Here is a 12,038-nt window from a genome sequence, read left to right as displayed (position 1 = left end):
GCAGCAGCCACTGCTCACACCCACTGCTGGCGCCAGCCCCAATCACTCTGTGCCATCAGCAGGTGCAAGCAGGGCCAGCGCTGTCAGCCAGCGGCGGCAGGAGCGGGGCTGCCAGCAGACAGGGTACCGGGGGCTGTGGCGGGAGGGGCCAGGTGAGGGTGCAGACGTTGGGCCAAGACCCACCCCTGTGCCCACCGCAGCCTCGTGGCCCATAGTTCCTTTCAAGGTGCACAAATTCGTGCACTGGGCCCCTAGTATAATACTCTTACCCTATATAATAAAAGGCTAATATGCTAAGTGTCCACTTGTCCATTCAATCAAAGCATAATATGCTAATGATATGCTAAGGCAACTCAACCACTTGCCATGACGTGCACTGACCACCAGGGGGCAGACTGTCGGCTAGTTGAACAGTCGCTATGATGTGCACTGACCACCAGGGGGCAGATGCTCCAACCAGTAGGTTAGCTTGCTGCTGGGGTCTGGCCAATTGGGACTGAGCAAGACAGGCCGGACATGCTCTGGAGCCCTCCCGCGGTCCCTCCCTGACTGGCCAACCTCCTGGGTCCATCCCTGGCTCCAATTGTGCACCAGTGGGGTCCCTTGGCCTGGCCTGCGCCCTCTCGCAATCCAGGACCCCTCGGGGGATGTCGGAGAGCTGGTTTCGGCCCGATCCCGCAGGCCAGGCTGAGGGACCCCACTCATGCACAAATTTGTGCACCGGGCCTCTAGTTCCAAATATTATAAACTATTCTGAACTCTAAAAAGCACTAGACTGAGCACTGAAAAATCAAATTCTCCATCTGCTGTGTGGCCGTCCTCTGACCTCTATATTACATGAGAAAATAGCTATGACCTCTACACACATCCTCCCACAGAAATTTTGACTGTTATCTTATGTTAATCGGGACACCAATTCACTATTATATAGAACCATGCCAGGAAATGGAGTAATAGGAAGATGCCTAGGAAAACAAAACCCACTTTACTTCATGCAATACTATTAGAAGTCAAAATTGAAGCAAAGATACCCCATTTCCCTAGGACATTCTATCCATAATACCGTATACATATTTTTTAGGTGTCCATGAAAATAGTAACAACTACAAAAAAGAAGTTTGAGTTTTTAGAAAAAAAAAATGGCTAAGTATCCTCTCATTTATTTGTTAAATGTATACAAATACTGTGACTAGACAAATATGGTCACACCACAATGTGAAGAGAGGAGGGAGTTCCCATGCCAATACATAAACTGAGGGACTGGACACACACAGTACAAGTGAAAATGAAGCTGAGGTGTGTCCCATGATATCACACAACCTCTCTGATTTCCAAATACCCTCCTCAAAGCAGGATCTACCAGGACAGAAGAACTTGTATCAAGCCCACTCCTAGGTACAAAATATTTTGGCAAACACACATATTTTCTTAAATCTGAGTTCTAAGAATGACATAAAAACATACTCCCATGCCGCAAAAAATTAAAAGGGGGGAGGGGGGGACAAACCCCAGAAAAAATAATTAGGAAAACCATGCTAAGTTAACTTTGAATTCCATAATTTAAATGCCAGTATCACTTACCCTGACATGTTTCACGTGTAGGCTTCTCAAAAACTTCTTCTTGGTCAAATCCTTTTTGAGATTCCTGTTCTTTGTATGATCGATAGAAAACAGACCTAAAACACACATAGTTCTGAAGGTAACTTCTATTTTCCTCTAATAATAGGACTAAGAATATACCAATAATTTTTACTTAATTGATAGTATTTGGGAAATAATCTAAATCATGAAAAGAGGTTAAGAGTTATTTAACTATATTAAGGGTCAAAGTTAAGTCCTAAATGCTATCACATGGGTCATACATGTAGTACTTGACCCATAACCTGATCACAGCTGGAATTATATGTGAGAACAGGAAGGACCTAATGTCACTGAGTCCAACCTCCTACCCAAAATAAGAATCCTTCCATAGGACCTCCAGAGATGGTCACCCAGGATCTGTTCCAGTAGTACAAATGAGAAGTTTATGACATATTAAACTATAATTTCACCTCTCTGGTCCTAGTGCTATCTCTGAAACCAAACACACACACACACACACACACACATATCCATCCTCTTCTAAATTCCCAGTTTTTTAACCAATCTTCATATGCCATGGATTTCAAATTGCTTGTTAATAAAATAACAGCATAACAGAAAAGAAGATTGAAAAGAAAACACATAGTAATTTTAAGTTATTTATGGTCCTAAGATTATAGGTTTATTTTTACTTCTTAGATGTTTCTATATTATCTAAATGCAAACATGTTATTTGCTTACAAAAGGGGTAGGGGTGGGGTCAAAATATTAGCATCTGAAAATCCTGAGCTACAGGAAGCAGTGTCTTTAGTTGTTCATGACCATCAACCAGGCCTTCTGCTTTCTGGAGTAAGGCATAGATTTCACCACACAAAACTCTATACAGGCATCCACACAAGCATGTGCCTGCCAGACTGCCACTAAGCTTCATGAATTGAGGCAAAAGGTTAGGTATCTTAACAGAAAAATTTATCTCCTCTCAGATCAAAATGTCTTCCAGCCTGACCTTCAAAATCACCAAAAAGTTTGAACATATAAAAGTCAAACCTATTTTTAGAGAAGTTTTTTTTATTAAAATATTAGTATTTCCACTGTATCTGTGTTTGACAACTTTTATAAAAAGCTGACCTGAAAAAGCCTCGGTCTACAGCTGAACGATTCATGATAACGGAATCTTCTTGATTATATCCAGTGTATGATGCAATGGCCACAATTGAGTTGATACCTGTGGTGCATTGAAGAACAAACATTAAAGCATCATCTGGGAAACAAAGAAAAATTGCATCAATTTTATTTCACCATATTTGCCACAGATGTTATCACCATGGTAATTGTCAAAATTCATTCCTCATGGAATAGCAATCTGTGAGCAACCACTCTGATGGCTTAACGTTTAATATAAGCAAATCCTAAGAGCATTCATTCCCAATGTATCCTTTCTGATAATTAGTGATTATACATACAAGTTACCTCAGATTTATAAAGTATCTCCCCAAACCAAGTTACATGATTCTCACAGTAATCCTGTGCCATAAAGAAGGTTTTGTTGTTATTCTCATTATCAGAAAGTACTAATTAAGTAATTTATGGGTGATCCAAGTTATAAAGCAATAAGCTGATTTCTGGTTTTCGATCTAACCTGGTACTACCTCTTTCCAGTGTTACACTGCTCCTAGATCCTCTCCCTATACCACCAAAAAAATGGTATTAGATCTTAGCCACCACAATCTTACTCTTAGTTGCTTTTGCCAAAACTACTTTTGATGAGACTGTAAAAAACAAGTATTCAAGAAGAAAAAAAGTTGAAAACACACTAGATTACAATATAAGGAATGATTATTCAATGTGGTTTCAATTAACATAATCCACATATTTGTGAATCATCAGATTTTCCAAAAATGAAAATACACTCTAAAGCTATAGTGAACATAATATCGTGACTTAAACATTTCAAATATGGAATAAAAACTATGACCACAGAATATAAAAAACTCAAAATCTGGATGACCGGATGTTCAGCTTATCTGAATTCTGAATAATCAATCTTTTATATTAGCTTCCTTAAAGCTAAATTCAATTTTCAAACAACCCACCCTTCATAGAATGACATACCATTCATTTACTCCTTTATGTGTACAGCAGGCATGTAAGTTTAAACAAGTGGAGTGCAGGGAAGGGGTGGCAGTGCTGCTGGTCTGGGTCTGGGACACTTTAGACACACTCCTCCAAGTCTCTAATTCCCAAACCAAACAAGAAACGGATTTGGAGAAAGAGATGTATGCAAAGGGCAGGTCCTCCTCCCTGAAAACTACATTTGCTCCTCAAAAGCTCTGGCTGCTATGCCATAGAAAGCTTTCCACCAGCTGTTTTACACACTGGCCCAAGGTAGCTGATTCCAGTTTGTTTTTAACCTGAATTCCTTCCTAACATTTTAAAAAGTAGATTCACACAAAAGCTGATTTCAAACTTTTCTTGAAAGATCAGATCTGATCAGATCACTGGGTCTGCACAGACACATCACAACCACAGCTGAAACGTAATAGGGCTAAACCCAATAGAAAGGCAAGCCTCTCTCCACTCACCTACTACTCACCGATCTGGCCTAACCTTTTACAAATTTGAGATTGCAAACCCATTTAACAGATAACACTAAATACTTGTGCTAAATATAATCTTGTCTGCTCTCCAAGGAAAAAGGATCATAGAAACAAGAGCACATTTGTTATTCTGAGCGCCTCAATAGCTTGGTGTATTTACACTGGGAGCAGAAAAATATAGACTCCTCTGCTGAAGGAGGAAGGAGGCAGTGAAATTCTCCAACGGAAGGGTAGTGTCAGGGAAGCTGAGCCTTTCCTGGGAAAGGCCAGAGATAAAGCTCCCAGTAGCAGGCAGTCAAGAAGAGGTCAGAAAAGTCAAATAGTCACTTCTCAGGTGCGCAATAAAAACTCCTCTTGAAATCTAAATTACTTCCTCCTCTAAGAACAATTTAGTAACATCCATGTTAGTCATCATCCTTTTGTATGCATTCTTTGGGAGAACTAGAATAATTTTAAGTTTCACACCGTCAAGCAGCATAATGTAGGATTCTGGAAGTGAGGGTTCCTAAAAAGAATTGAGAACTTTCAGAAATCTCAGGGTCTGGGTAGAAATGATGTGATCCTACGAGATATGTGGCACTTGTGAAACATGGCATGAGAAGACTTCCCAGCATGTCCCTACATTTCCATGGAGCAATGCTATGGCCACTCTTCTCCAGGTATGCAGCCTATGGTGCTCACTGTCTTGGCCCTTGGGAGGCTTTTCTGCCTCTTGTGTGACAATCCCTAGATTGCCTGCACAGGCTACATCTACTACAGCCCAGGAGGCAACATCCTCCATCCTACAACCTTTATCCACGGTATTTAGGCAGGTATGAGATCAGCTAAATTTAGCTAAAAAACAGTGAGCTTCTGAATTATGTATCAAATAATTTTTCTTCACTTTTTTCTTCACTCAAAAGTCCAAAATCAAGAAGCAATGTAGTGAAGAGGAAAGAGCATAAGAAAGGGAGATGGCAGGGGTGGGGGTTTCAAGTCAAGGCCACATCTGGTCAAAAATGAAAAAAATAAGCCAGAGTTTAAATTCTGGATTTATATATTTAAGTGATGTGATTTTAGGCAAATAACCTTTCTGATCCTGTCTCCACATTTGTAAAACAGAGATGACATAACCACTACTATTACCGATCAACTAACATTTATTGCTCCCTTACTGCTAGGCACTAAGCTACGAGTTTCAAGTGGATTTAACCATTAAATCATCCCCAAAGCTTTATAATGTAGGTACTATTATCATTTTCATTTTGCAGGTGAAGAAACACCACAAAGCTTTTATGATGCTTAGAAATAACATGTGTAAAAGCACCCTGGATGGTGTTTCACACAAACTGAATGCTCAATAAATATTAATAACTTTGTTAAAAATATCTGTCAGCTCAAAGACTATATACATTTGAAATCTGGGATTGCAACCCACCTGCCAACCAAGTTCAAACACTTCCTGCCACTTTGTTCTCACCCACTTAAAGCCTCAGCTCTGAATCCCGACCCACTTTAAGTCAAGGTGAACTTCTGTCACAAGGATCTCTGCTCCCAGAAGGTATATTAGTAAATCAAGATAACAGTACTCTACAGGAATAGGAATGATACTAATCAAAAAGACATTCCTGCCCTAGCCGGTTTGGCTCAGTGGATAGAGCATCGGCCTGTGGATTCGATCCCCAGTAGGGGGCATGCAGGTGACAACCAATCAATGATTCATTGTTGATATTTCTATCTCTCTCTCCCTCTGAAATCAATAAAAATATATATTTTTTTTTAAAAGACATTCCTTATGATAAACAGATTAGCCTATTCCCATTGGTCAAGGCTCAGAATTTAGCCACTGCCAGCTGGTATGTTAGGCAGGGGCCAGATCCAATAATTCAGCCAGGATGGTCAGGAGATTGGATCCATCAGTACATTGAGCAAAGAAGTAAATACACTGAGGACAATAGGAGCCAGGCTTTTCACTGTCGGAGAATGCAGTCTAAAATAAACACTATGGTGTTGGATTGAGATGGGAGATATTAGTGTGAACTCACAACTCTTTGATATATCCTATATAATAAAAGGGTAATATGCAAATCAACCAAGCTGCAGAACAACCAGTCGCTATGACACACACTGACCACCAGGGGGCAGACGCTCAATGCAGGAGCTGCTCCCTGGTGGTCAGTGCGCTCCCATAGGGGGAGTGCTACTTAGCCAGAAGCCAGGCTCACGGCTGGCAAGTGCAGCAGTGGTGGCGGGAGCCTCTCCTGCCTCTGTGGCAGCATTAAACATGTCCAACCGACAGCTCTCGGAATGAAAATGGCGCAGGCTGGGCTGAGGGACCCCCCATCACCCCTCTCCACCCGCCCCCTGTGCACGAATGTTGTGCCCCAGGCCTCTAGTAAAGTTAAAAAATGAGAGAAGGCCCGGCCAGCATGGCTCAGTGGTTGAGCATTGACCTATGAACCAGGAGGTCACGGTTCAATTCCCAGTGAGTTCAATTCCCAGTCAGGACACATGCCAGTGTTGCAGGCTTGATCCCCAGTAGGGGGTGTATAGGAGGCAGCCGATTGATGATTCTCTCTCATCATTGATGTTTCTATCCCTCTTTCCCCCCTCCCTTCCTTTCTCTGAAATCAGTAAAAACATTTTTTAAAAAAATACAAAACAGGGTGTGTATGGGCATATGCATATATATTTTTTCCTAGTTCTTTCAGCTGAGAAAACCTAGATGACATTCTAATAACATGGAGCATACCTCACACCCAAATTCTGGTTTCTACATACTATCCTTACTAAAAGGAGAAATAGCTGAGTCCATATTTAGGGAAAGGAAAGCACAAGCTGAGGCAAAATGTAAGGAAGTAAGTACTTAAAGAATAATGAGAAAAAGAATAATGAGAAGTCATCTTGAAGATGCTCCCACTGGAAAATCTGGAACAATTTCAGCCTCCAAATGGGAGAAATGATGGAATTAGAAAATCGCCATTTGGCAGCAATCATGGTAAGCTAACAGCTGAAAGTTGGACAAGGAACAGGATATTTACATTGCCCCAAAGTATATCCTCACAAAAGACTTATTACATACTAAAAATATAAAATACTTTATTTAACAAAAAGTGGAGAAACCTGACAGATAGCATCTTGACCACATGATAAAAGTTAAAATCACCACGGGGCCTACTGATATGATGCACTAAGAATACAGCATCGCTCCCATGCTAATTCTGCAAAAAATTCATAACCTGAATATAATTATGAGGGAAAAACAGTCAAACCCAATTTGAGAGAGAATGTACAAAGTAACTTGCCTGAACTCTTCAAAAACGTCAAGGTCATGAGACAAGGAAAGACTAAGGAACTGTTCCAGATTAAGCAGACAAAAGAGCCATGCAACTATTGCAATGCACAGTCCTAAATTAGATCCTAGACCAGGGGTGGGCAAACTTTTTGACTCGAGGGCCACAATGGGTTCTTAAATTGGACCGGAGGGCCGGAACAAAAGCATGGATGGAGTGTTTGTGTGAACTAATATAAATTCAAAGTAAACATCATTACATGAAAGGGTACGGTCTTTTTTTTTTTTTTAGTTTTATTCATTTCAAACGGCCGGATCCGGCCCGCGGGCCGTAGTTTGCCCACGGCTGTCCTAGACCCAAACAGGACATTAAGAGCACAACTGGCAACATTTGCATTAGGGACTGCTGACTAAATGGGTATCGATGTTAACCACCTGATTTTGAAGACTGCAGTATGGAGTCGTCCTTGTTTTAAGAACCATACATTGAAGAATTAAAGAGTGATGTGGCTTCATGTCTACAACTTATTTTCAAATGGTTCAGAAAGAGAGGGAAAGGGGAAGAACAAGGCAAATGTGGTAAAATGTGAACTAGGAGATCTGGATGAAGAGTATATAGGAGCTATTTGTACTAGTCTTACAACTTTTCTTTAAGTTTGAAATTATCTCAAAATAAAGGCTTTTAAAATAGATAACATGATTAAAGCATGAAATAATAACAGAACTGAAAGGCATATAGTTCCTACCAGCCATGCCCTCAACACTTCATCTCAGTACCAAAGGAACATTTTATTTCAAATCCAACCCTTCAGTTATATTTCTTTTCTTCTCTAGCTATAGAGAAACTAGTTATCTAAATGTTGAAGAAAACACAGCACTGTAAGCTCAACGATCTGAGTGTACTGTAGAAAACCTATCATTTTGTTTTTCTAGACAAGAGTAACCCCTTGTGGAGGACTTTAAAAATAAATCATTCTCGAACTTGTGAGAATCTGTTATCAAAATGTTAGATCCTTGATTGTAGTTAATAATTTAAAGTCACTACTTACAAGGTACACTTTATTAAATAAATAATGTTACCCCCAAAGACAAAATTCTGTTCATAATACTAACAAGACAATTGTGCCAAAGAACTATGCTGTCTCCTTTGATGTTCAACACTCTCATAGCCTTAAGCTTCTCTGCACCCTTTTGCCTGTTGTCCAGTCTCCTTGAGAATCTCCTCCGGCAAACTTCTGATTCTCCTCTTTATCAGCTACATCTCAAAACCTCTCTCCCAATTTCCTTTCCTGGTGCCTAAAGTTCTGTCTGTCTCTGGCTGTATTCTAACTCTGAATTTAACCTCAGCAATTTCATAGTAATCTATAGTTACCATTAATAGATCAAAAACTTAACAGCTCTAGATTTGACTTTCTTTAAAACCATATTTGCAACTCACTATTGGAAGATCATTTCTTAGATACTCTGGTAGCAACTCAAAATCAACATGTCAAAAACTGAATTTATATTACCTCTATAACTTCTTCCTTCTTCTAATGTGCTCCAACTTTATTAATAGTACCTCTCTCTCCTTGCTCACCCAAGCCAGGAACCACCTCTTCATTGTTCCACATCCACCCAGTCAACAAGTCCTATCAAGTGTATTCTAACATGTATCACCCCTTAGTCTTTTTCATTTTTTAGGACCTTATCATTTCTCACTTAGACCTCTGTGCTAATACTGTATCTGACTCTGATCTACTCTCAGACGAGTGCCACATGATATTCCTAATAAAAAATTCTAATTGTATTACTTCTTTGCTCAAAAAGGTCTTCATTCTCCAAATGAAATTCAACCTGCTCTCCTGCACACTGTGAGACCAAGCTTTACTCACATGCACTTACACTTCAGTCATATTAAAAGGACATGACTACTGACTGTCCCCAGATCTCATGTGTTCCTGGATCTAGGTCCTGCTGAAACCTTCTCTCAAATTCAAATATCCTTTCATCAACTTTAGTCTGAAATGCTACCTTCCCCATGAAATTGGCTCTACACTTTCAACAAGAATACACCATTTCCTTCCTCTGTGCTACCAAAGGACCCTATACCTCCGTCATAACACTTCTGACATGTTTACATTTTTATTTAATTGTGTTCATGTTTCCCACCACATTATAAATTCCATGGAAAAAGAAACTGTGTCATATGTATTTTATTAACCTTCCCAAGCACCCAGAAAAGTGCCTTAAGCATGACAGGAACTTAAAAAATGTAGAACAAAACCAAACATACCTGCTGGCAGCTCTCTAAATCGCAGATATTCCATAGACCGTGTAGTCACAAGCGGTTTTTGAGGATAATAGAGAACATGGGCCAATGTATCCATACGGACGTGAAAGTTGGTGATATAAACTCCCATGGCCTGCTTACCCATAGCAGACTGGTATGTGTTTCTAGGAGACTAAAGGTAGAAATGACAATAGAATCAATAAAAATGTAATTACTCCTAAAGGAATAGACTCTACAGGTTATGACATAAACCAGAAGGATTGGTAAAGTTTCGGGGGGGGGGGGGGGTTTCTGAAAGATAAGTGATGACCCTTTGGAATAGCTAATTATGGCTTCTAACAGTGAAGCACAAGAATAAGCATATTAAGTGCTGATTCTATAGGAGTTCACAGCCTTTCATTAAAAGGCTTTTCTTTAAAAACTACACTAATCTCTAACTTTTATTCTACTTCCCCCAATTCCTCACAAATAAGAAGTTAAAAATGGCTACCAACCTGGTTATGATCAGGAAATGGAATGATAGATGCACAGACACCAAGAATCATTGATGGGTGAATCTCACAGTGTGTATATGTGGAACAATAAGCTACTTCTTTCTCTTGTAAATCATCTGGAGTCATTGCCAACATCACTGTTTCTTCTTCTAGAGTATCAATATATTCCACTACCCCACTGGCCACAAGATCCTGCCAACTAAAAAAGAATTCTCTTAATTTCCTTAATTCCTGAACTCTTTTAACTAACTAGGCATTCTACCTAATAATGAGTATTCCAAAAGCATAGAACAGACTGTGGTTTCATATTTTAAGTTTGTTGTGCTTTGTTCTAAAGAAATTATTTGTGGGGGTTAGGGATTTAGTATATAAATACATTGATTAAGGTCTGGAGAAATATACACCCAATTGTTAACAAGTACAGGAGAGTATCAAGTGGGGCTTTTATTGCACATATTGTTTGAATTTTTTTATAATAAAAATATATCACTCGCCCAGCTGGCTTGGCTCAGTGGATGAGTGTTGGTCTATGAACCAGGAGGTCAGGATTCAATTCCTGGTCAGGGTACATGCCCAGGGATTCGGGCTCAATCCCCAGTGTGGGGCACGCAGGAGGCAGCCAATCAATGATTCACTCTCATCATTGATGTTTCTATCTCTCTCTCCTTCTCCCTTCCTCTCTAAAAAAAAAAATATTTTTTTTTATTATTAAATAAAAGGCGAGTGATATATTTTTATTATTAAATATCACTGCTAATGAAGAGTTTCTTTTTGGGTCAATGAAAATATTCTGGAACTAGATAGTGGTGATGGTTGCACAATCTTGTGAATATACTAAAAACCACTGAACTATATACTTGAAAATCATTCATTTTATGGTATATGAATTATATCTCAACTTTTTTCTCACTGCATGTACTTACCTGTAGTTGTTATATTCTCTCTCTTTCAATTGATCAATATGTCTCTTCTTCAACAGAAGCTTTTGTTTTTCCACAATCAGAAGTGGTCTACAAATACGCCCGGCATCCGTATAGATCCGAATCTCCCTCTCTCGAATATCTCTGATCATAGAAACCTAGATGTAAAAAAACAAAAATCGCACGGACTATTAGTTTCTCTATTAAGCCTTAGCTAAAAATGCAATAAAGCTCCTAATGAATTCCTGGAGTACCCATTGTCCAAAAAATGGACAAATCTTAATAGATTACCATTGTTTAATACATTAAAAGTCTAGGTATAATGTAAAATTTTATAAAGGATAAATATCTAACCTTGGTAATTATAGACCTCAACAACATCTGGTAATAATGTCATGCAAGATAAAGTAAAATAAGAAACTGTTTCAGGTATCACAAACACTAGTAAATGACAATTTTTTATTTTGCCTCTTTGATAATCACATATACTTCACTCTGTAACCTTTCAATAACCAGCCTCATATCACTTTGCCTTGACAATACTTTCCCAGGAATAAGCTAGACTCCTCCCAGTCACCTATTAGACAAATGGCTTACAGTCTAGCCATCCAATGCAGTAGTCAATTGCTAACCACATGTCACTACTGAGCCCCTGAAATGTGACCAATGGGAAATGAGATATACTGTAAGAATAAACTACACACTGGATTTCAAAGGTAGTACCAGAAAAAAAAATGTAAAAACTTCCATTAATAATATTCATTTTGAATATATGTTGAAATTTTAATGTTTTAGATGTATCGGGTCAAATAATATACTATTTAAATTATTTTCACTTGTTTTTTACTTTTATAATATGGCAACTAAAAAAATTTTAAATGAATATGTCGCTAACTTTATATT

General features: G+C 39.0%; 1 protein-coding gene across 2 annotated transcripts in view; it reads right to left on the bottom strand.

Moving 5' to 3' along the window:
- The window catches only part of POLR2B (polymerase (RNA) II (DNA directed) polypeptide B, 140kDa), a 51,367-nt gene that overhangs the window by 9,328 nt on the left and 30,001 nt on the right, over positions 1-12,038 (bottom strand). Inside the window, exons 14-18 of one of the 2 annotated variants that reach the window (XM_014548472.1) lie at positions 11,139-11,293; positions 10,216-10,414; positions 9,725-9,893; positions 2,710-2,842; positions 1,582-1,676 (exon numbers count right to left, since the gene is read on the bottom strand). In XM_014548472.1, the coding sequence (XP_014403958.1) occupies positions 1,582-1,676; positions 2,710-2,842; positions 9,725-9,893; positions 10,216-10,414; positions 11,139-11,293 (751 nt within the window). The remainder of the gene's footprint in view (positions 1-1,581; positions 1,677-2,709; positions 2,843-9,724; positions 9,894-10,215; positions 10,415-11,138; positions 11,294-12,038) is intronic. The other variant, XM_014548473.1, reaches the window with a different exon arrangement.

This window comes from Myotis brandtii, unplaced genomic scaffold (genome assembly GCF_000412655.1).
Source record: "Myotis brandtii unplaced genomic scaffold, ASM41265v1 scaffold51, whole genome shotgun sequence".
Classification (NCBI taxonomy): domain Eukaryota; kingdom Metazoa; phylum Chordata; class Mammalia; order Chiroptera; family Vespertilionidae; genus Myotis; species Myotis brandtii.
Note: the sequence above shows the minus strand (reverse complement) of the source record. Positions and strands in the feature narration are given on the sequence as shown.